Source organism: Lipophrys pholis (genome assembly GCF_963383615.2).
Source record: "Lipophrys pholis genome assembly, chromosome: 7".
NCBI classification, from domain to species: domain Eukaryota; kingdom Metazoa; phylum Chordata; class Actinopteri; order Blenniiformes; family Blenniidae; genus Lipophrys; species Lipophrys pholis.
Genome location: NC_137638.1, coordinates 19,659,539 through 19,685,401, shown reverse-complemented (window position 1 = coordinate 19,685,401; position 25,863 = coordinate 19,659,539). Strand labels below are relative to the sequence as shown.

General features: G+C 40.4%; 1 protein-coding gene across 5 annotated transcripts; it reads right to left on the bottom strand.

The window, feature by feature from the left end:
- Window positions 1–756: 756 nt before the first annotated feature.
- Window positions 757–25,842, bottom strand: LOC308112160 (DNA repair protein XRCC4-like). 5 transcript variants are annotated; one of them, XM_080467438.1, is made up of 8 exons: window positions 25,723–25,842; window positions 21,106–21,266; window positions 20,138–20,328; window positions 9,537–9,703; window positions 8,926–9,090; window positions 6,871–6,962; window positions 3,624–3,756; window positions 757–2,236 (listed from the first exon to the last, which is right to left on the bottom strand). In XM_080467438.1, exons 2-7 carry the CDS (start codon window positions 21,242–21,244, stop codon window positions 3,632–3,634), a joined length of 879 nt encoding a protein of 292 aa, XP_080323564.1. In that variant the 5' UTR covers window positions 21,245–21,266; window positions 25,723–25,842; the 3' UTR covers window positions 757–2,236; window positions 3,624–3,631. The 5 variants fall into 5 exon arrangements, with proteins under 5 accessions (XP_080323564.1, XP_080323566.1, XP_080323568.1 ...); XM_080467440.1 differs by having other exon boundaries at window positions 6,871–6,959; window positions 25,723–25,839; XM_080467442.1 differs by having other exon boundaries at window positions 20,138–20,322; window positions 25,723–25,809.
- Between the last annotated feature and the right edge of the window lie 21 nt (window positions 25,843–25,863).

Genomic DNA, 25,863 nt, shown 5'->3' with positions numbered 1-25,863 from the left:
TTTTCAGTGTTAGCCCTTTCAGCTGCACAAGCACGCGTGCAGCCTTTTGATCTCGATACCGTTGCAGCTTTATTACAATGAGATCATTATACAAACCTCAAAATAATTAACTTATTAGGCCTCTAAAGAGTATAAAAAGACAAGGAGTAAAACCACATCCATAAAAATAGTCGCAGATTGGTTGAAGCCTAATTGAAGGTGTGTGAAAATGCAACTCAGATGAAGGTCATTGTAGGAAATCCATTTACACCTTGAATAATTGCAAATTAAAGCACAGTTATTTATGGCGTTGGCACAGCAAGAAGTTGTACTGCTATGCAGTCTGTTGTTTTTTCTCATCAATATGCAAATGAAGGTGATTCATGAAGACTAAGTAGACCATCTTCTTTAACACATACACTAATTTCACTGTGAATGACTTTAAATCCTCATTCCACTTTTCAACTAGAAGATATTTGGCCTGTGACAGGGCTGCGGTTCGTCTATGTTACACCCGTTGAAAACAGTCATAAACTGGGTAAAGGTGTTTGCCCAATTCATAAAATGAGCAAACCTCAAAGCTGACGACTTCATGAAATGAGTAGTTTTACACCGTGGGTGTAACATATACACAACTATATTTAAATGTGAGGTCAATAGATTCCTTATTATGTAGAGTTAAGTCTAAATTATACAACTCAAAATGAGAGTAAATGTGCTTGTTTATGTCCCAGAAAAAGACGCTCGATTCAGAAATTTTCCAAAAGAGGGGAAAAAAACATGGCATGTTGCATGTTTATTCAACTCAGATTGACATGCACATACTTCTCATCCCGAAACATTGAGCAACAATACAAAAATTATTAATTTATCTGTTTTTTGAAAACATAAAATCAAATTGTATCAAAATGTTTTGTTCATGAACAAGAAAAGCAAGCATTTTGTTTTGAAATTAACAATCATTTTATTGAAACCCCTGAAATATTCAACGTATTCTCCAATTTCTCTACTGGAGTCCACCTTCCATGGCATGTTGTCAAGCAGTCACGCGTAAACCATCATTTCATTCTTGTCTTCACCACAAGAATACTTTATTGATGGGATGTACAGGGAGGAGAGAGTGTGACATTCTTGTGGGGATTACCAAACCAGCAAGAACGTGTTGTGGGATTATCATGGCGGCCACCCGCGGACTTCAGCAGACATAACGGTATCATCAAAACGATAAAAGACGGCGAGAAGGTCCAGAAGTCATAATGGATGAAAAAAGATGGTGAACATGTTTCTATAGGTTCATTAGTGTCAGTGTGAAGACGCACTGCGACGACCTCGTGACCAGTAGCTGCTAGCAGAGTTAAACGAAGACGTGAGGAAGTGAACACAACATAACCCTATTAACCTCGTGGAGAAACACCCCTCAGGTAGTTTTGGCCTCAGAACATCACACAACAAAAGAGCAGATGAGAACAAGAAAAAAAAAAAAACAGAGGGGGGGGAGGAGGCTGAGTTATCTTTTGCAAAACGCTAGTTTAGGAGGAGGAAATGAAAGAGATGGCATAAAGTTTATTTTCATAATGAGAAGAGGGAGGAAAACATCAGTGAGAGATGATGAATAAGCAGCAACAAGTCAGCTTCGGCTCCTTGCTGGTGACACCCTGTTTTTCAGGGTGTAGCACGTTGTCCCTCAGCGGTTGTTACTCTCTCTTCAGTCTCACACAGAGCTCACTCCGAGGGTTTGGCAGAGAAAATCAAACTCAGGATGAAGCCAAGCTCCTTAGAAATTGCTTCCATACTTCTGGTGCAGCTCCTCGAGCGACAACGCCACCAGTTCCTCAGGAAGCGCTGGAGGGCGTCAAGTGCTTGTTATCGCATGACCACGAGCGCATGAGGCAAAGTATTTACGGCGACGCACAATGAAGCAGGCTGCCTGGAGAGTTTTGGAGAAGACGGCATCACTAATTGCTTGTCTTTTGATTTATAGAAGACAAGAGGCGAACGGCAAGCCTCATGGTGGGCTGTGGCAGCTAATCGTCACAGCTTAAAGCAAACCAGATGGTAGTAACGTGCACCAGCTTCAATCGTGACGTTTACTTTCATAATCCAGGACGCAATCTGGCATCGCGTCCGGGGCCACTGTTGCCTGGTTGTCAGTGTTTGGGTTGTGTGTATCTGTCTGAAACATTGTTCGATAGGGGATGAAGAAAACCTGTTTGGGGCTTTAATCACGTTCTTGATTAAAATTGGATGTTGTCGAGTCCTTGACATGAAGGGTGGGGAAAGACAAGGGGAAACAAAAACAGACGAGGAAAAATACAAAGAGAGAGAGAGAGAGAAACAAAGTTAGAGCTGAAATATGACTTGGACTGATTAAACCAACATCCCATTTAATATTTTATTCCTTAATATGGAGCTGTACCCCGGGAAATACGATTCAATATATTCATATGAGGCGAGAGTGAATTACAATATTGTGTATTCTCAATGTGAAGCACAGGTTATTTGTTTAGAGAGTGAGTGCCAGGGAGACAAAACAACTGATAAAGTACAAAAGCCAGAATGCAAATGAATAAGTTCATGCATAAAGTTATTTTCATTGCTTCGGGACCAGCAGTAATCTCATGTGTTATTTATTCTCCAGCCCACACCGAGACGACGTACGTGTGGAAGGATACGATATCATCAACCAACTTGTGAATGAACCATGAAAAACATTGATCTATATGACAGTGTCAATGCAATATCGATGCGCCAACACAACAAATAATAAAAAAAAGACAACAACTGACAATTGAAAAGCTACTGCAGGAGTTTATGAAGAGCTCAGCTCTTTCATTGATAGAAAAAAACACATAACATACATTCGAGGCCAATGTTTAGAAAACACCAATGTCTTCCATCTTTTACAATGCAGAATGAAAAAGATAAGGTGAGTCCCCAAAATAGAATCAAAAATCTGCTTTTTTGCAAAGAAAGAAAGAAAACAATTGTGCAATAATAAAAAAACACACACACAAATAGGCCTTTTTCATTTATTTACTCCACGGTAGTCAGCGGCAGTCATCAACTATTGTTTAGCAACCGTGGTGGAGTGCTAAAATCAGTAGTTTTTTATGAGATTGACGGAATACGTCTCTATAAAGTAACAATTAGTGCTATAAAAAGAACCAAACAAAGAAAAGTTGAATTGTCATTCAATTGTTCAGGGCTCAGTAAACGCAGTTGGATGCCTGTGAGTTTACATGTGGAGTTATTTTTTTCCCCGTCAAATTGGTGACAATAAAATAATGAGTAAATCTTCCTAATGGGGAAAATGGATAGAGTGGGGGGTGAAAGCTCAGTGGAGCCCCCCCACATGTTTTACTGCAGTGGTTTCTCACAACATCGTCAGAGGGAATTAAAATGAGAAAAGTCGTGTATGACATTTAAAGAGAATAGAAAAACAAACGTTTCATTGGGGCCATAAAACCCTAAGCTTGAATCGATTTCCACACAATAATGCTAAACTCACATGGAACAGCTTAATCTTTTACTGAGAAAAACATCAGCAAAGGTTGTGTGTCATGTTGACACTTTCTTAATGTGAGTTACTCGACCCGCAGTCTCATTGTTTCTCACATTTTCCAATCTCGGCTCTCTGGACATACCTGTCATGTCACTGCTGTTCAGAAGACTCTGAGCTCGGGTTGTGAAGAGGTCGGCGTTTCCTTCTGGGTTGTTCGACTTCATCATCAGAAAAGGTCCGGTCGATGGAGACGCCCTGACACGCCAGACTATGGCCTGCACACGGGATAAAAGATTCACATACGCACAAACACAGTGCTGTAAACAAAACCACCTCTGACACCATTTAACATTTCCATTCTGTACATTTCCTTTCCACTTTACTTTTAAGAGATATTTTTAAACACATGAAGCAATTCTTCTTTAATTTCCCCTTATAAGCAAACCTTGATTTCTTCCCAGCTACAATACAGAATGGATGAAAATGTGTTTATAGTTTCACATGGCAAAACAGTCTCAAGACTTCAGATTTGGTAACTTCCACGTTTTTTTTCGATTCTCCAAAACCAGTGACAGCACATCCATCTTAAAGATATGTCCAATGTGGTACTTTTAATACTGTAGGACAATGGTCACTCATCACAGTATAACTCCATGTTTTGTTTTTTTGCTGAAAACTTGTCTGAAATGTCTGATTTCGTCTACACTTGCCAACATCTTTAGACTATTCTTCCTCCATTATTTTAATCCACAAATCTGTTTCGTATTTATGTCTTTATTTAGTGTGCCAAGTCCCGTGTCCATCCCACTAAATCTTCCGATGACCCGAGACCTCTTCTGATTGTAGGCCTCCACCAACATCAATCACATCTCATCTCAGCCGGTTCTGACCTTAAAGCAGTCTTTGAATTGCAGCTGTAGTTTTTATTAATTCATTTTTTATTTCGTGCAAATGACATGTTAGGCTGCCTGCATTTTCACTATTACATAGTTAATTCAGTTGTCAAAAGGTTTTATCTCCCCCTGTGTCACTTGTGGCACCTTCAGGACGTCCACCAGATAACCTTCATTAGACGACACCAGTCTTGTGACGTTTTATCTGCAGTAGCGATCTGGCATTCCTCTCAAGCTCGGCTGAACTCGGAAACACAGACACACCTGTGTGCCCTTTAACACTCAACGAGCAGATGTGAGAGATCAAAGAAATACATTGGACGCATTGATGAGGGAGATAAAAGTTATAAAATGAACGCTGCTGTGGCGTTACTCGCAGTCATTCACGTCTATATCAATGAAGAGAATGAATGAATGCAGTCTGCTATCAGAGGTCGCTCTCCGCCACTCCGTATCACCGCTTCCCACCTCAGTGACAGTCCCTTAAGTGGCACTGCTTTTCTTTTTCACCCTGTTGTGCAGGATGCTTCTTGTGTTGTCACAATCAGATGTTAAACCTGGATGAAGCAGGTCAAAGACGACCTCCAGCTCTGCTTAGCATGAAAACACAGCCTGGGGCACAAAGGTCAACAGAGGTCAGGTATGTCAAAGGGGGACGGCACAGCGCCTGCTCCTGAGCACAGCCCGGCTAGAGTGGAAAATAAAAGGAAATAAAATAACTGTCAGCTGTGATGCCGTGTGTCTGGTCTGAGTCAGGCTTTGCAACAGCCAAACGGGTGGGGATTAATCCTGAATGCAGCAATGTTAGGGTGGTGCTAAATGAGCTGTGTGTTTAGTGCATTTGAAAACAGGCTGGTTAAATGCATTCTGTGTCTTTCACGTCCACATACCATTGTCCAAATGGCCTTAAATTAACTGGTTGTTGGAATTATGAGACCAACGTTGCAACATATAAACAAGAAGGAGCAACACTATATCAGACATCTATTAGGTTATTGGCGGTCACTGACTTGAATATATTTTCAACACAGTGATTGAAGCCAAGTGAGAAACACCCTGAACTGTTGGATGGCCTACTTTGTGTAAATACTACAACAATTTGGAAAACACACCATCATGTAAGGTGGTGGGCGCATTCATCAAGAAACAAGGACTCTGTCGGGAGGCTTCACTGACAAGTGGAAAACACAGGGAACCATTGTAAAACTGCTTTGGGCTGCAAACAACCAAGTGTGTGAGTCAAGGGCCATTCAGGGTAATCTCAAACTTCAATCCATGTCCATGTCGAAGCCAGAAAGTGAGGGTGTGTGTGTGTGTGTGTGTGTGTGTGTGTGTGTGTGTGTGTGTGTGTGTGTGTGTGTGTGTGTGTGTGTGTGTGTGTGTGTGTGTGTGTGTGTGTGTGCGTGTGTGAGAGAATCCAAGAGCCAAACAACGCAACCTGATGAAGTCACTTAAACGTCACCGCTTGATCCTCACCGACTGCATTATTCTCACAGAGCTTGGCTCCGAGCACAAACTAGTCACTAAGAGATTGATCAGTGGGTGATCCCATTAGATTGCAGTAGTACAGGGGGCATGACTCAGCTGATGCGACATCATGCAGGCTCCGCTTGACGCAGGAAGGGAGAGACCACCTCTCAGCCGGCCGTGTTGAAGCAATCATTGCAGACTCTTCGCTAGGCGGGTTTACTGGACTCACTGACAAGTGTTTCCCAGAATCAAGCTACCCGAAGGCGTGTTCTCTGCATATGTGTGCTTTCAAGTTTACGTTAGAGCCCCCTGCTTACATGTTCAATTACATTCAACTGTCAAGTTTATTGCTCAGTAAAAACTGGTCAGAAGAAAAACCAAAACTCAAAAGAGTTTCACTTGAAAAGCTGCATCATGACTAAATCAAATGGTGACCTATGACATCACAAACAGCAACAGGAATGGGAGAAAATGTTGCCATGGTTAATAGCTGCACGCCCTGCTCCGCGAGGACGTGATGCAAGCGTATGAAAGGGATTATTAGAGCTCAATATCCTAACGCTGTGTTGTTGTAACTGTAAAGATTCCCCGTGAGAAAGTCTAGAATGATTCCAAACAAACGAGGAAGTCTGCGAGAATCCCAACACAGTTGAGAGTATTAACTGAAAGCAGGCACACTATCAAGTGTGGAGCATCTTGCTGATCAGACCCCGTTCTCCAGTTTGTGCCTGTTGTGTGCAAGAAGAAATGAACTTTTTATATAGTTTCTAATAATATGCAGCTGTATGTCTGGTACTGATTTAGTTAAAAGACCCCCACGGTCAGATTATGTACTTCTCCTAATCCTTTGATAATGCGGCTGCAGCAGGGAAATATTTCATTTTGGTTATTATCATCTGCATTTTAGCTGCATCCTATTGTGACGGAGATTAATGCTTAACATTATTTTTGTCTTGTATCATTTAATAACCTAAGTTTTCATTGTGCACTGATGACAAAATGACTTGCACACACACACAAACCAACCTGTGATGAGGACAGTCGGTTCCTGAGATGGATGGAAGCTCTGAACTGTCTCCTCTTGATTGTCGTCTTCATCCCGAGAGGCCTTCGTGCTGCTGCCAAAAACAACAGAAAAATATAAAAATTAAGCCAACAAGCAGAAATACAAGCAAAAAAAACTATAAAATACTGTATGTATCTAAGCATGTTTATATTTTAGTATGCAGCGGTGTGCGTGTTAATGTTATCTCACATCAGCTTGAGAGTAAGTAGGAGGTGTATGTGAATAATGGGGATAAATTAAGAAGTAGAAAGAGAGCACAGGTGAATGGGAAAATAGTTTGAAGTAAAAGCAGGACCAACTCCACTCCTCTGCCTCATCGTTCCCGACGTCCACGATGCCATCTTTTATTGATTCACCTTATTGACCACAAAGGAGAATGTCAATTCCCGACATGAGTGTAGAATTTCTGAGCAAAATTATTTTCCATTCATAGAATTGTTTTCATTTAAAGACAAAAAGATATGAAACATGCTTCAAAAGAAACACTCTGAATTTGCAAATGTCAGGCTGTGGTTAACACATACGCACATCCAAGAACACTGCGTTGACCGAGTGAGGGGAAAAAAAACAACGTTTGGCTCAATTAAAAAACTGTGTAAATTGATGTATTTTATGTTTGCCTGAAAAATAAAATAAACCACATAATGAAGTGTGCCTTATTCAATGTTAATCCCTTAATTGCACCCATTGTTACGGTAATACAGTCAATCATCTTGTCAGCAGTGAGTAGAACATTATGTATTTCCAGCAGAGCACATTGCATGAACAACCCTTTCAGCTGAAGTATCTGGAAAAGTGCATGAATGCACAGTACAGGGAGCACAAGTGAAGTCTAAACCATGAAGACTGTGGCTTAAACAGGTTTTAATGTTCTATGACAGCAGTGCAAGAGTCTGAAAACCACACCATCACATGAATCTACTAATCAATGATGAAAGGTAACAGATAACTTGTAATTTATGTCAATTTGGAATAAAGCAAAACAGAACATAACGACTTTATGGCTCTGAAGAAGTGGCTGCTTTGTTTGGCCTCACATTAAGAAAAAAAAACAGCCCAAGAGAAAATCACTATGGGTAGGTTTAATGAAACCTTTTATACTGTATAAGCGACACAAAGACTTTATTATTTGGATTGTCATTATTGTGCGATTCGCTAATAATAATTAAAATTGTTATTTGTCACGTTTTTCTCTCAGGGTCTCAATGCAGGCCAGCTATGTCTGTGATCAAAGGTGACCGAGGAGGTTTATCCAGACCAGCTCAACTGGCGCCTCTCGGTGTGGAATTGCAGTCGTGCTATTGAAAATGAAATTGGACAAGAAAATCTATGTTGGATGCTTGACTCTGAAATGTTCCTCTTTTGCTCATGACCCAAACTGCATGACCATCCATAGGGTGTGGACGCGTAAAGACTTGAAAACCAACGATGTCTAGCAGTTTTTACAGTCCGGTTCTGCAGGAAACTCCTTTAATTTAAAGTCTTCAGTGACATTTGTCTGAACAGCATAATAATCCCAGGTCTGGCTTTAATTCATATTAGTGCTGGATTTGACACATTGGGTGGGGATCTCTGGCACAACACTAGACTGGTTGAAATCCTATCTAAGGGACAGGACTTTCTATGTGTCAACCTGGCTCCATCCAGGGTCCACTGCTGTTTAACATCTACATGCTTCCACTGGCTCAGCTTTTAATTCGCAACAAAATGTGCTATCCTCACTATGCAGATGACACACAGACTTATTGAGCAGGTAAAACTTTGGATGTGATAAAATCTTTTCTTCAGCTTTAAGATAAAACTGAAGATGTGGTTTTTAGAGCAAAAGAGGAGAAATTAATGGTTAGTGCTCAATACAGTGACACAGCCAGAAGTTTTTGTATGATCATGGACTCTCAGTACTCTTTAATTACGTCACAAAGTGCCCAGAAAGTAGTCTGTGTTAAAAGTCTAATGTATATCTCTCGAGAAATTCAATCATGTCTAGTATGACGAGGCGTAATAAAGAGGCTGACCTTTGCACCCCTTCTTCATCACTTGTCTGGTCATCAGTCTGGTGAAGTTGGCGAATGGTCTCCTGCAAGCCTCTGATCTTGGCCTTCTTCTCATTCAGCACCATAACAAAACGTGAGTACAGTTCCTTCTCCGACGCCTCCTTTTCTTCAACCTGCTGCTGCAGTCTGAAGAGGAAAATATATGTGCACATGTGCATGAATAACCAGGTGATCCATGTTTCAAGAGTGGGACAACTCTTGTTTGGATTCTGAAAAGGGCAATGCTGATGAAGGCCATGTGCAACTTCAATCAATGCATCTATCAAAATGGGTTGACAAAGACAGCAAAAGAATTGAAGCAAGCTGGCATTTATTAGTCAAAAAACCTACATGGGAATCATCTGAAGATATTCCTGGAAATCATACACCCAGCTTGCAGAACTGGGTGGAACTCACAATACTTTCAAATTGGGGACCAGTAATGATGTCACACTGGGCTGTTGTTGTGGAAAGAAACAATGCAACTTAAACACAAAATGGATCTTGCACGCAAACAAAGGCAATCAACAAACAAATACCATTGCTGAACATCATAAAAAAATTAATGGGGTATTTTTTTGTCTCATCCTTACTCTCTCAGGATTCGCTGGTGAGCCTGCTTGACTCGACGGTTCTCTTCCGCCAGCTGCAAGTTCTCTGCCTCTAGATCTGTGCTGTGCTTCAAGGACTGGCCAATCATCTGCTGGGTCAGCTCCAGAGGGTCTGGAGATGGCTGGAGCGCCACAGAGCCTAAGTGCAACTGAGGTCAGGAAATGGAAGAAAGACAAGTAAAACATAAACAGGTGCGTAAAACTGGTGTCATCTTTCGTGATACAGATACAGAAATATTTGTAAGTTTGGTTGGATTCCCTGTTTGTGAACATGTGAGGAGTTGTCAACAAGCAGGGTCGTCCATTGCTCACAGTGATCATAGCCTCAGAAGATTTTCTTTGAGCCTGCTCTTCTGACAGCAGGGCGGATTTAGGACTTCATGGTTGAAGTTGCCGTTGGATTACTTGCGGATCATTCAGGCCAGAGGTCTGTAACCTTTAGCACCTAAGAAGCCGTGCTCTTCTCCTCCCACCAATTAAATTTGTCTCCAGCCACTAAACACATCCACTATGATAGCAAAGCTTCTGGAATTTTGCTTAAAATTATGGTCTACGTTGCATAATGGTAAGATGTGACACATATTTCAGGATGTGGAATATTTTACATATTTCTTGGAGTTAAAATCCTTAACTCAAAATTCAAGAAAAGATTCTTCTGAAAGATGGTTTCCTATGGAAAATAAAAAAAAGGCATCAAATCAATTTAAAAGAAACGGTGTGTTATAAAATCAAATTACAGCAAAAAATGAGTGAGAATTTGCACCCTTCTGCCATCACAACAAGTTCAGCAGTGAAGAGGTGCAACAAACGTGATCAAACACTTTTTTCTTAGGTGGGGGATTATTTGTAGGACGGCGAGGTGTTTTCTTCGTCTGGGAAGAACACAGGATTAATTCATTGGTCAGCGGCAAACTATGCAGGTGGGGCAAAAAGTTCGGATCTTGTTGTTGGCTCTTTGAAATCACAAGGAGGCTTGAGAAGTAATGAAACATTCCTCATTTGGTTTGCATCTTGGCATCAAGACACAGAGCTGGGCTGTTGCTTTGCAGCTGGCAACACAAAAATACAATCATGCGTAACATACAGTTGATGTGCACTTTTTTCCAAACTCTACAGTAATCCTCTAATTTAAAAAAAAAACACATTAAATATAAAGTTAATTGAAAGCACACATTCTTTAATAAATGGAGCCATGACCAAAGATCGGTCGACCTGGCGGAGGTCGAAGCTTTGCTCGTTGCCTTGGAGACTTTTCCCTTCTCAAGTATACAGAGCTGGTGCTTATGATGCACTGAAAAACCAGAAGGTGATACGGTGCTAAATCTTCACTGGGCTGTGCTGGGGTCGCAGACCCACTGTAATAAAGCCGCCATCTTCAAAAGCACTCATAAAATACTTGTCATTTTTTGGTCCTGAGCTGACGCTGTCCTGGCAGGCCACACAGCTGTTTCCCCTCTGCTGGTGAACTTGAACGTGTTTCCCTGAATGGACACTGGCTTCATGTGGCTCCGACAGATTTACATTCTCAAGTGTTTTTTTTTAAGTTTCTTTAAATGTAATTTTTGCTGTTAAGCCCCACTTTTTTTTATCCACTATATCTACTTCCTCTCTCAGAATATCCTAAATCGTTATTGTAAGCCATGTTTTACCTTTTAAATTGACAAAAGCACAACTTTGACAAGTCGTTAGCGATATCATAAAAAGCAAATAGAAAACAAGGATTCTCATCACTTTCAGCTGGAATTCATGGTAAATGTTATCGCTGCTTTGCTCTTAAATTATAAGTAAAAGCATGTTCATAATAACTATGTGAGCATTGAATGGTCATATTCACCCATTCACTGCCATGCAAAGTGCTCACACACTATTGGGAACAACTTGGAGTTCGGTGATTTGCCAAAGGGTACCAAGGTGAGATAGGGGGTTTAACTGTCAATCTCAGGATTTAAAGACAACTTGTTGCCCCAACTGAGCCTTTAGGAAATTGACACAGGTAAAGAGTATTTATTGATAAATGCAAAAATGTGTGGAATTTGCAGGTATTGTGTTGATTTTTTTTATTATTACTGTATGACAAAAACTCTTAGATCTCAGAGCAATGAGTGGCGGTCAGTGCTGCCTTTTATTTATGTTAATTCATTATTTTCATGAATTCAAAAAGAAAGAAATCTGTGAGGAATAGTCTTCACACATCTAACTAACGTCCACCAATCAACAGGAGAAAAGGGATCAAGGGAGGGAAAGGACACGACTAAATGGTTAGAGTCACCAAGGGTTTGTGAGGCTCCACAAGGGAATGCAATCGAGAATGCAGAACCCTCGGGCATAAGGAACCCAACTGATGTAGGAGAACGGATTGTCTCTTATTTGGTGGAATCCAGATGTTCGTATAAGTTGTTCCAGTAGAAGCGGCCCAGACAGGTGAAGCTTCTTTGTGAGTGTCCACCGGACAAGCAGCGAAAAATTTGAAGAGTGGGCACCACAGTCCACTTACTATAGCAGCTCCCAATTCACTGTGGGCCCAAAAGACCATACTAGCATTTGTTTTGACTTTGTAAGCCAAGAAGTTTGTATTATTTTACAATTTTCCAGATGTAACCTTGCGGCAGCCTGAGAGTTTTCAACAGGAAAGACTGACATAATCATACCAATTGAGTACAAACATATTAACTACTATTCATGTCAAATGTTGGAAGTACTTGTGTCTGTACTTCACATGTAGGTAAAAACAGAACTGAAACAGATTCTTAAAGTTTAAAATCTGAGATACTAGTTCTTATCAGGCTGAACTGAACTGTTTAGTCTAAGTTGTTTGCTGTCGTCTCCTTCCTACCCCCCCTTTACTACATCAAAGCAGATGGACATCATCTTTGAGCAAGGTTCTGCAAGTTTCTTCCAGGAAAAAGGGAGTTTTTCGTCTTCACCTTCACTCATGCTCGCGTAAGTGGGACCTGTACTTAAGTCAGCTTTCTCAACTTTGTTTTTTTTCTACCTTTAGTTTTACAATCTCAAACCTAAAATGCTTGGTGCTTCAAACCGTGTTATAACTGAAGTTATATAAACAAAATGAAGCTGCACTGAACTCTGCCAGTGGTCAGACTAATCACAATAAGGAAATCGCTTATTCAACTAAGGCCAACGTAATGGGATGAGGACAGAGGAGACCACCCGGGATCCAGAAAGGGTAAGGTTCCCAAGAACTCATAAAATTCAGAGAAACATCAGGTTGTCACACGGAACCAGTCCAGGCTCTTCTCACAAGGGGAAACCGTGTCACTCAATAGTGAATCTGAAACAGTGAAATAAGCGTGTTAAGAGTGTGGGTCTCGGTTATGAATGAAATTCCACATTCAGTGTGCAAATATATTCTGATATACATCCACCTTCAAGATGTTCACATTGCAGTTGCAAACTAATGTGTGTACATACACAACGTGGTGCAGTATGTGTGGAGTGATAGGTGTGACACCTTTGATCTTTCCTCAAAGCTCACATCCATCTTTTCTTCAAACCCCACCTTTTACTCCTCATTATCTGAACCCAAATCTGTGCTCCAGAGGAAAGTCCTTTAGCAATAAATCAGCCAGATAAGAATGGGCAATGTGAAGGCTTTGAACTCTCCGACACGCCGAGTACACTAACATTTACACACTTAAAAGACCTACGTTTACTGTACAAGTCTAAATTCATAATAATGAGTGGGATTTTGCCAGTTTTTCATCAAGGATTTTAGTAACCAACACCATAAATCTTCTTGACCAGCATCTCAACATGGCATTATCAGTCCGATACCAGATACAGACATCTAAACTGCAGAGAGCACAATCTTTATTTAGAGGATTAACACTGGAAATGGAACTCAGCTGCTGCTTGTTTATTCTGCTGCCTCTTCCTTTAAAATGCCAGAGGATCTGTTTCACTGTTTTTCACATGCAGTTTCTCAGAATACCAATTGTGATAAACACATGAACTCCACATCACTAGAAGTTTACTTTTATTGCATTGAAAGAGGAAGGATTACACTAAACAAAGTATAAATCTTGCAATGTAGGCAAGTGGCATGTTAATGTCTATATATCAGTGGCTGAGGATAATGAAGGGTGTTTAATTTTTGCAAGAGAGAAAAGGACCAAAAAGAGCTTTCTTGAATTTGTTGAGCTTCGCCCTTTCCCCTAAGACACAAAGATAAAGTTAAAGGTCACTCTGCACAGTGTTGCCAACCTCTGCCAAGGTGTGGGAGGTCAGACTGTTTGTCTGTAATGCCCAACCCACCGCCACATTTTTCTACTTTGTCACTCAACTACAGCAACTACAGAAGAATTCAATTATTCTTCTAAGAGCCTTCGAACAGTATTTACTACATGACCCATACTCAAGAAGGGCTAATTTCCCACTATGTAAAATCTTTTGCCACAAACTACAGTGTGGTCCTGTTTGTGTGGTCCAACTGTTTGTTTGTGTGTGTGTCCAGACAGCTCGCGAGACCAGAAGGTCAACTGTTGATGTAGGTGTGGAGGACAAAGCAGAAAGAACACAGTCCCAGTGAAAGTGATAGCATACAGCATCCTGTGGGCACAGGGACACAAAGCTTCCCTTATTGCACAACCAACACACAGCACAAGACCCTAAAATACCATTTAGTCCTGGTGAGAAATGCACAGTAAGCTGAGTTCATCAAGAAGCAGGAGTGAAAGGGATATCATGCTCTGATCAGAGTAACATTGTTGAGTACCTACTATGACAGTGATAGGATCTGAGATAAAGACAAGTACACGAGTGTGCGATTTGAATGTATTTGAGCCTTGAGATCTAATTTCAGTGTTACAGAAGGAAAGTGGTGTTTTTGGTAATCCTTCCTTCATTTTTGTGCTTCTGTCTTGTTCCTCGTGGCCACCAGGTGTGCATCAATTGATCATTTAGTATCACAATATCAATCCAAAAGTCAACACGAGGGCAGAGACCTCGCAGCCCACAAGCTCATTTAAAAAAATATCAAACTTATTGTTCAAACAGGAACTGGGAGAAGGAAGATCATAGCTTCTTTAAATCTTACAACAATTGTAATTACTTTGTGATTACTTCCCCACTAAATGCATTTTAAATCAAAAACATCAGATACACTCATGCTGATGTAATAAACTTCATTTATAGATGTATTAGTGACCTCTTTATTTCTCCTATGTTCTTGCGAAAACAGCGCTCGGTCACAATTTGACCCTTTAGAAGTGATGAGAAAAAAAATTACAGTTCTCATAATGATCCAAATAGCTGATTCTTGATATAAAGCATTGTGAAAATAGAGTCGAATTTTTCAGGGACAAAACTTTTTCCAATTTCCTACCTCAAAATAACCACCGTGCGCAGAGGAGCAGGGAAGTGAGTGGGTGAGTGGGTGAGTGGGTGAGCGCTGTGAGTGTGATGACAAAGAGATATTGTTTAAGGGTGGGCATGGGCGCTCGGTGCCTAAACTGAGTTCATCTTGTCCCAATAAGTTTCCTAATCCTCTGTGCAGAGGCGTTAGGCCAGATAGCATGCAGGAAGTGACGAGTGACAGCAAACCGCCCAAGCCTGATTACAGAATCTTTGACAAACGCTGCCGCCACATTGAAGTTCCTCCAAACAGTGAGAAAATATATTTGTAGCATAGAAGGAACACATTAATAAATCCTAATCATACATCCAATAAACACTTGGTAGAGTGAATTGCCTTCCGAATACAAATTCGGTGGTTTTAATCTCCAATCTCACAACGTCCATGTGTGTGTTTTTCTAAGGCAATTGCATGAATTGGTGACTGTGATTAACAGTGTAAAGATGAGGTGATTTGAAGCCCTTTTCAAACAATATTTTAAGTTTTTATAAGAGAAAAGTTTCCCGTCTACACAGCAACACTGTGAAAATGATGTCAATTTACACAGAAACAGCAGAAATGTTGAAAATAATGTAGTTTTACTGTGAGGCCACTAGTGGGTGCTGTTGTTTGTTTTTGTAATAAAATCACACACGTTCAGAGAACAATACATTCTAAATATTAACAATAGTGAGTGCACGGACAAATGATGAAGTTGGATTATTATTACAGTAACTCTAAACTATAAAGCTACCAAGTCCCAGGAGAATATCGACTGGCAGTCATTCCACTCTGGAGGCCAGCATTGTTGGTATTGTCCATCTACCCATGCATGTTCAGAAGAAGTATTTACTATGGCCGTGGTGCACATGAGCAGCAGCAGCGTTTCAGTTCATTTTTCTTTCGTTTCCATGGAAACAGAGATGGAGCGTTACCAAAAAGTTCCACCTTAAGAGCCATTTTTTTTAAAAAGTTGCATTTTCAGTGCCTCCAAGCACCGTTGTGTAAACGGACCCCAAAATGCAATGACAGTTTTTTGTTTTCACTTGAAAATGTTGTGGAAACGGGGCCTGAAACGGATGAAGCTGTAAAGTAAAGTTAATTTACTCGCCTGTCAAACTCATGTAAGTTACTTACTGGCGGACAACAGCTTCATCGGTGAATTAAACTCCTCAGAGAAATTAGTTCATGAATCTGGCTTCCAATTGTGATCCCAATCCAACAAAAGCTAATTATGATGCAACTGGGAAACTTTATCATACAGCCAAGTTGCCCTTCATTTTACTATTGTGATCACCTAACTGAAAACTTGGTGTTTTTGTTGTTGTTTTTTCAATCTTAACCCGCACCAGCAATTGATTGAAACATATTTTCTTTACTTTCATCCAAACACGATTACTGTTAACATAATGCATTCATGCTTCATATGATTCCTGTAAAATTCTTTCTGCTTATTGAGGCAGATTTGATGTCATGGTATTATCAGACTGTAATTGCTTACAGTTGGCGGTGACTGAAGCCAGAGGATTTTACACGAGTCAAAGTGGATGAATGTGGGACTGATTGTTCTACCTTAAGGCTCCCACAAACGGAGCGCTTTTCGGCCGTCTGAGACGAGAGATTGGATCGTGCAGGAATCGTTAGTGAAATCCGCGGTCGCGGCTTAAATCGGTTGGGCTTTGTGCACGATTGTCGTGCGGCCGGGGAAGCGGTCGGAAGCCCGCCACAACTACCGGATGGTGTCTGATATTTGGGGAGTCATAGCGGCAGCTGCTGTTGAGAGCTGCAGCTGCACGGTGCAGCTCACCGTGATTCACTAGTATCATTAAAAAATGTTTGACACAACCAACAGAAATGGCACGGGGATTTTGAAAAAAACTCATGTCGAAGCACAAAGACATCACTGTTTGTATTTGCCGCAAATCATATTGTTATCGCTATATCGAAGACATTACCGCATACATGTGTTCGCCTGATGTCGTGCAGGCCGAGCAACGACCACCGTGCAACGTTCTCACACACCTTTCAGGTGCAACTTGGGGCTGAGAGTCTTAACCAAAGAAACTTCTACCCACATGGTCAGGATTAAAGGACAAGCCACCAATTGAGCCGCCCATGTGTATAAAGAAAACGATGTACTAGTTCAATCACCCTTAAATGAGTGGAGGGTCCATATTATCTGATTTAAGTTCAATCTGATAATATGGACAGCTTTTATGCCACGCTTCTATATTTTCTCGCCCCTTTTCTGCCTGTATCATCTTTATTTACATTGAACTGCATTAAGAGTGCTAAATAGATGAAGAACACTAGAAAATCTAAATGACCCAATTAGACTGATAGAAAAATAAAAACATTATTTGTCACAATATTTCCGCTCACTGCCGAATCCCATTTTTCTGTTTAAACATTTCAGTTCTATAAAGTGACTCAACTGTCTGCTTGAGTTTTGCTCCAAAGAAAATGTTCTTGACAAAACCTACTGAACACACACACAAAACCTTCTAAAGTAAAACGTGCGGTTAAGCTTTGAACACTGCAAAGTATTTTTTATTTGCAATGAAAAAAAAGGGTCTCCTCTGGCAACTGCTTTTTTTTCTCCCCCTACCAATGACAGATTGCTACTTAAATACACATTAAGGAGGAGATAATGTACGACTTACTCATGTAAAACACCTGTTTAGTAGTAGTTTAGCCAAAAAACACTCAATTACATTCATCATTACAGCTTTTGGGGTCATATTCATAAAATATTAATGTCAGGTTAAGTACACCACCTGTTTTGTCTCTTAACGTCTTTTTTTTTTTTTTTCTATCCCCAAAGGAAACTCGCCTAATCTTTGGCCACTTCGGCACCCTCAAATTATCTGTCTAGGAAAATATGCTCCACGTTTTAACCTCTGACATGCTCAAAAAAGCAAAGAAGAGGCAGAAGAAAAAAACAAGAGGAGAAGCAGGTGTGAGGCGTATGCAGCACAGCTACGGAGACATTTGTCCGCCATACACATCATGCACACAGTGAAGGTTACTGCCTAAAACGATGGAGTACAATTTTACAGCTAAATTATAAACCCGCAAAGAAATAATACACTGAAATACAACGGCCCCCTGTCCTCCTTTTAGCAACATTCCAGTGTGAAACAACAAAGACAAACGTTACCCTCCATGAATAAGAGAGTTGATTTGAAATTAAAGTCAGAAAGTTAAGTCAAAAAGTCAAAGTGGCATTCATGGCATGTATTTAGAATATATTTTAGGAATCTACAGTAAACCACTGTCTGTTCTCCAGAGGTCACCTTCTGACACACTCGTAGCATTGTGGGATTGAATGGTGGTAACATCCATCAGTCATCTGTACCTGCTTTATGCAGGTTATGGTTGTGGGGCGCAGGAGGATGCAAACTGGGCAGGTCAGCAGTCCATCACGAGGCAAACAAGCACAGGGACAGAAAGAGTCCATTACAGGCATGTTAGCATCAGAAACAGCCTAAAGTGCAGGTCTTTGATTTTAAGGAGGGCTTGGAAAACCTTCATACTTACAAAGACAAAAACGTAAAGTCTCTTCTCCAGCCATGGCAGATCATATGCTTCCATCTCACCTTGGTATTTCAACCATCTCAATAATCCAGAAATCTTCTCTGAGGTCTTCCTCTTCTCTTCCTGCCTTCGCCAGCAACATGACTAAACTATCTCAATCTAGACTTTCTCACTGTGTCCATAAGCTGCTCAACCTGAGCTTTCCCCTCAGTATACTCACACTATCCTTAGTATCAATAAAATATGAAGTCTTTGTTGCAACTTTAGTGGAAACATGCAGAGTTTATCCAGATTTAAAAGCAATCCTCATTTCAGTGAAGGATCTGAAACACTGAACATCCTCAACACAAACTAATTCTGTTAAAATATAAGTGCTTCTAACTGATCCCATTATTGTATTTTGTCAAAATACCTAAACACCTTTTTTGTCTTGAGTTTCATCTGCACTTTCAGACACAAACCTGGGCACACTTCCACACACAGGGGCACACTCTTAAGAGACATAGAAAGCAAAGGGGGAGTCAGAAAAAGAAAACTGGCCTAATCAACTGTTGTTTGACATCGTTAGATGGGGATTACCCTTTCCATAAATCAGGATTTTACGGTCTCTGGTCTCCTGGCCTTCTTCCTTTGGCCTCCTGTACTAATGCAATGTTCCTGGTCCAACAGTGACCTGGAGGCAACGAGACCCTTTCAGTGCAACATCAAAAGCCCCTGAAAACATTGTGACCTGCAGCTTCGTCAAATGTGTCAATCGCTGCGAGCAGTCTCTGCATAGCCAAAGAACACATCTCTGAACATTGTCCACATTTGTCACCGAAGAATTAAACAATAGGCTACAGTCAAAAAAAGCTTTTTTTTCTTGTTTACGAGCTGCGGCAATAAGACCTCCATTATAGTGGGATGACTGGTAACAGACTGAATGATTCCTATCTGTGGCTTTTTCACCGTGACCTAAAGGCAGCCAAGCCTTTCTAATTCAGCTCTAATTTGGGGACATTGTAAAGTTTATTTTTCAAACAGCCCCCTGTAAAGAAAAAGACTTCCTTTGTGTTTAGTTGGATGTCGTTAGATGCATTTCCCCCCAGGGAACAATGGCAGAGGGAAGCACATGGACGTGTACCGGTGTTGAACCACCTAAAGTTTTTCCATTGATGGTAACGTCTGAGGCAAACGCTGCAAATGTTGGTCAGTTTGCTATTTCACCGTTACACTTCAAAATCTGCAAACAGATTTCACAGTGAATTCACACTGCAAGAAAGTAAAAGATCTGTCGGCAGTTTCCATCACCATGTTTTCACAAATAATACAACGTGCAATAGGATATCTAATGGTGTGACAAAGGCTTTTAAGCTCTGGCAGATTACCAGAAAACATTGGCTTGGGTTACAACAATAGCAACAACTTTCTATCTGACAAAATAATCAATTCAAAATATGAATTTGATTTGATTTCTGCTGATGCAGCCTTCGGTGCCAATATAAATGTAAGAAAAGATTAAGGTTTTTGTGATACCATTTAATTCCCCGTTTGAACACCAACGCCCAGCTGCTGTTTTGGTTTTTGTTTTTTCTTCCTGTGACACTAGAAAAAAAATTATAGGTTTGGCTGGATGATTGTTTTGGTTTTGAAGGCAAAAAAGAATGTTAATGACTTTTGAGGAAAGAACAAAAATCTGTCAAAAGCGTTTCCTCACCGAAATGCCATCACGGATCTTCTGATAAGAGAGAAGACGGTGATCTGGACTGAGGTGGAAAGAATAGACCTCCTTACGACCTCCTCCTCTTCCCCCTCCACTTTTTGTCAGTGCTTGAAGGAGGTCTTCAACATATCTCTCTCTTGTGACTCCAATGTCATCAGCTTCGCTTGTCACCTCGTCTTCTGAAACTGACAAAACAAAGAACTGATCAAACAACAAATTTTCTCTTAAAGGCATTTTTCTCGTGTTTGCCTGATTTCAAAGCTGTACAGTACAGAGCGGACCGGACAGGGAGCAAAGAGATGACGGCAGAACATGACCATAAACATTAATTATGCAGTAACACATGAACGCATGTGAAAGCGGATTTGGAACAAGCATGCAGAGAAACCAAGGGGAATGTCATCAGCTGCTGCACAGCTGCTCATGGGGCCTTCAAGGTCTCCATTAACACATCAAACACAGAAGCACTGATGACCCAGAAGCCCGCACATAGCTGTCACAACCCCAGCTCTACCTGTCAACTCTGCAGATGGACAGCAATAGAAAACTAGGCAGCAGTTATGTTCCAGGTGTCCTTCCAGTTATACATAGCCATGTACATATGTAACCACAGACACACACACATACACGTACACACGCATACAAATAGGCGCTCAGCACTCGGCTTGCATATACAAAGACAAGCCTTGTAGAATTTAATCTATTTTATACACCTGTAGGCTGCAGCTGATGAGCGAAGAGGGACGGTGAAACAAGGTCATTGCTGTCCTTGCGGTTAAAGGACCAACAGTTACAACATAATAAGTAGGGGGTCGGCCAGGTGGCTGCACAGTTCGGACAGCCTAATTATTGGCAGACCTGGTGACAATCGGGCCTATTCAGTGGTCAAAGGAGTTAGATATCTTCAGTGCATGTCAGTCTGAAATTGTGAGGTTGTGAATAATTCGAGAACGTTTCTTTACCTTCTCCGATCCACGCTGAGCAGCCATCAGTGAGAGCGACCGTGAAGCCAGCACCCAGGTCTACCGCCCAGTCCACCCGCAGGAAATAAGGGCTTCCTGGATCGGTAGTGAGAGTGATTTCTTGAACTGTACCACTCATGCTTCCTTTATGGCCTTTAAACCTGTAGGAAATTGAAGAAACTCTTAACAAGGTCGCTATTACAAAACTAACAATCTTTTTTCCAGTAACAGGCCTCCTGCAATGTGTCAGCCTCCTTCAAAGAAGGTCCTTCCAATCCGGCCCATTTGGATCTTATTAAGATGATGTTAATCTTCCAATTGCCTGAATGTGTTTCATTGTTTGGCTGCTTGGATTTGGTAATAAAAGCTTGTGTGTGGCTTCAGCGGGGGTCTCTCTGCGTCAGTGGGACCACACGGAGATTAGCAGGTTTTGGCAGGTTCTCGTGTGGGAGTGTGGGGTTTTGCTACCACCAGCATAGTAATTACACGCTGTTAAACTTAAATGGGGCATTATTACAGAAAAAGACAGATTTTCTTGAATATTCTAAATGCAGTGTGTACATTTATCCAAAAATATGTAGATTGCCTTAAAGTAGTATCTTTCATGGACTAATTTCAACAGATAAACTTAATCTCTTGAGTTTTTGACACAGGACTTATTCCTGAAGAACACTCAGAAAGTTGCGTACTGATCATTAAAATACATGCAGACCGTGGATGAAACTGTAAAGAAATATAATATTGTTGCAGTCTAGATGGTTTTCACAGCTCACACATTATTATCATGTAAAAAAAATAAACAACAAAAAACTCCTGATCTACTTTATGTTGTGGGAGTTGATCTTTATTAACCAATATTATCCTATGAGGACTCTGGGCAAAATATTTGGTTAGATCTTCATCAGTTAAATAGATTTGTTAAAAAAAAAAAAAAAAAAAAAAAAGAAGCTTAATGAATCAAATGCTATGAGAATGATTGTTCCTGAAAAGCCCAACAGTTTATCAGCTATGTGTCATTCTTCCTGTCACACTGCTTGAGAAACTTTTACTTGATTACGGACGTCCAGGGCCGAATACGTGATTACGGCTTCCACGTGAAGAGAGAGGTGAGCTGGACAGCTTCCCTACTTTAAATACAGGGCAAACGGAGAGGAGATGGGGAGAAAAGGACAGCTAAATTGGCAGTTAGCCAAGCTGGACATGTCTGAAAAAATGAAAATGAGCGCCTTCAGACACTGGGCTGTAAGTTATCGTGTGACAGGACCCTTTTTTTTCTTGGTACTCTTTCTATGCATCTCCTGCCACATATAAGCTGACAGAGCAGGTGGTCAAGGTTATTCAAAATGAGGCATGCGGCAAAGATGTGCCACACAATGCCTTCGTACTGCACACACAGTCACACACACACATCCACGGAAAGCGTTCAAACAAATTAAAGTTGACCCTTTGTGCTTCAAGAAGGGGTGTGGCTGGACGAAGGGGGCCGAGCAAGATGAGGGAGCTGAAGGCATCAACTTTAACCTCATAAAGTGCGCCCAGCTACTCATTAGCTACTGTAACATCTGTTGTGCAGGGACGGTGACCCTGTGGTAATGACAGAAGGACACTTCAATTAAATAAACAGCACTGTCTGTCAGGAATGGAGAGCTGTGCTAAACCATCAAAGCCCGTCCTGGAAGTCTTACTGTCAGCATCTGTTCAGGTACATGACCAGAATCACTGCAACACCTAAATCAAAATCTCCTCCGCAGTTTTGACACACGGCTCTTACCCTCTTGTCTTATTCCTTCCTTCTTTATTTTTGCTCAACCGTTTCATTGTCATTTCTCCCACGCTGCCTCAAATGCAAGCTGCGAGACATAATTCTGTGGAGAGGAAGTACCCGGCAAATGAGTCACAATGCGAGTCTCTAATTAGGCATCTTGTGTCCAAAAGTGAGGAGTTCACAGAGTATAAAAAGACAGGAAAGTTAACTGTCTCCTGGAAGGCCCCTGAACAATTAGACTGGTCCTTTCTCTGTCCTGTCACTGGACTTTTCCTTGGTGCTTCCGACAACATCACAGCTTTGAGCTGAAAAGGGAAACTCTTCAGGACGTCATTGTTGTTATAATCAGTTGGCATTTTGGAGAGTTTGATGCCTTAACTAGCAGCAGACTGAGACAAAATGTTTTAATTAGTTATTCTTTCGAGGAGCTGGCCGTCCAAAGCCATTAGGTGAAGTATAAATCAGGGTTTAAAACTTTTGTTTGGATGGTATATCAGAATAATTAATTCCTACAGAATCAAATAAAAGCACTGGTCACTTAAAATCTTTAAATATTTATCCATATTATGTATCTTGCTTTTCTGCAACCACATAACTACCTCAACTATGCAGTTTGTATCTTCAGCAACAAAACGAGTTCAATAGGATTTTATGACGCAATCAAATATATCAAATGATCTCAACATCTGAGCTATCATGAAAAATACTTCTGATTTCACACAAAGAGAGAAAATAAGTAGATTATGCGGTCATTGAAACATAACAACAATAATGGATTTGTCCATCTCCAGCAGGAACCAGGTTTTTTTTGCATTTGAATTGATTACTGTAATTCTACTGCTTGTCCAGTGGACACATTTGAACCACTGGTCACATAACTGTGGGAGACGACAAGCTAAAAGGCAAACACACAACTGCTTGAAGCAAAATTCTGTGGAACAATTTATAATATCCAGCCTGCAAAACCAACAGAGTCCATGTTAAGAAAAAACAATTCATGTTGTGCCATAAATATTCAAGATTTAAAAACAATTGAACTCACACAAAGACATGTCAGCATTACTCTGCATCAATTATACACTGATTGTTTTAAGAAAAGATTAGAGCAGTGTAACAACACAGAAACCCTGAAAAAAAATTCACTGGTAACAAACCTGTGGCATAAGTAGGATTTCATTCTGTTTAACAAACAAAGCCGCATAGGAAAACTGTATTGTTGCTTTCAGAATTGGTATAGAGTTAGATAGAATGCCATAAAGAGTTTCCCCTGATGTTATCTCTCATTGGAACAAAAAAAACCTGTATAGTGAGGCTACATTAAGCCTTGAGCCAAGTAATGAGGTGTTCATTTACTGTAACACAGCCAACATTGGTCAGTGTGCTGTGAACCAAAATAAAATGATTCACATTATAAGGAATGTGAACCTAATTAAAGTCTTGATTTGTCTGTCTCCTACTCTTAGAATTTGGCCTCTACATTAAAGAAAAGACCTTTTTGCCATTTTATAACTATATTTCATCTGTACTCATACTACTATATATGCAAAATACTATTTACATGTGGCTTAGCAAGATTCAAAGAAGGTCAAGGGAATTTATGAATCATTATTTTAATGCAATCAAGATGCTACTGTAGCTGGTTGCAGGGGAGGGACGTCACTGAGAGAAATGGTGGGCACAAATACTTCAGCTATACGTCACCGCAGGATCAATCAAGTTATGACTCTTTTTCTTTTTCTCAAGAAATAAATCTGAGTAGTTTAATAACTGAAATAAAAGTTGCTTTGTTGGTACCATTGGGTAGATTTATGTTGCAGTTAAAGAGCAGACAACAGGCAGACAAAAAGTCAAGAAGATACCCATACTAACATTACAAGAAACATAAAATGTAAAAAAAAAGTATAATAACTACCATTTGAAAAGAGAAACATAAGACAGTGACGGTACAAATATGACCCAAACATTTAGAAGACCAGAATAATGAGAATGATTAGGATAGACTTGCTTAATCAACACAATTGCAAGGTTAAGCCGAAATCAACTTCCCTGACCAATCTATGTCATATTTCTGTCTTTCACTGATACAAAGAACATAAGTGACTGAATAAAACAAAGAGAAAAATATGTGATGAGAACATTGCCAATGTTACAAAAACATAACTTTCTCCAAAAAAAAAGTGAAAGCAGGTGTCCCTTTTTGAATTTTTGCTTTGTTTTTATACATAGCTTTATCTTTTGCGTAATTTTCACATTCATAATAGTCCAAAGGGACTGGACCGTAATGGTTTATTTTTAAGTTCCCAAAATGTTAAAAAAACAAGGACTGGTGAGAGAAATCCTATTCAGGCATGTACTAAATGGCTTGAGGCTGATGCTCTCATTTTTTCAGATTTTTTCATGTCAACATAAACTACTATCAGTTCATTCATTTGATGTCTTCCCATTTATTTCATAGCAGTCTTCGTGTACATACTTCAAGACTTTAGTTTTGTTGCATTAATAATGTCTTGCAGGATAAATGAGACATGATGTTGTGATTAGTAGATATATTTGATCGGTTTACGCTGTATGATTGTCCAAATAAACTGGCAAAAACAATAACGATATCTAGGTTTCAGGGTGTTCTAAATAATTATAAATAAAAAATCAGCATTGCACTGTGAATCTTAGATCAGTGTAAAGCATTAATGTATTATTCGTGCAGATGAGGCTGCAGGAGGGCGCGGTGTCTTAAAACCAAACCAGCAGCAGACTCGTGCTTCTTTGTTGATTGTTTTCAGCCAGACTCGACTTAATGCAGATCTGAGGTCGACAAAGAGCTTGACTTACAAATTTGTCTCAAAAACACTTACTGATGTGTCTGTGATCATTACTGCGAGGTCCAAACGAAGCATTTTTTATTTTTTGTTTTAGCATTGAAGCTCTCCACTGTGACAGCTTCCACTCAGCATTCAACTTTCACCTTCTGTGTCTTCAACCAATCAGCAAACGGC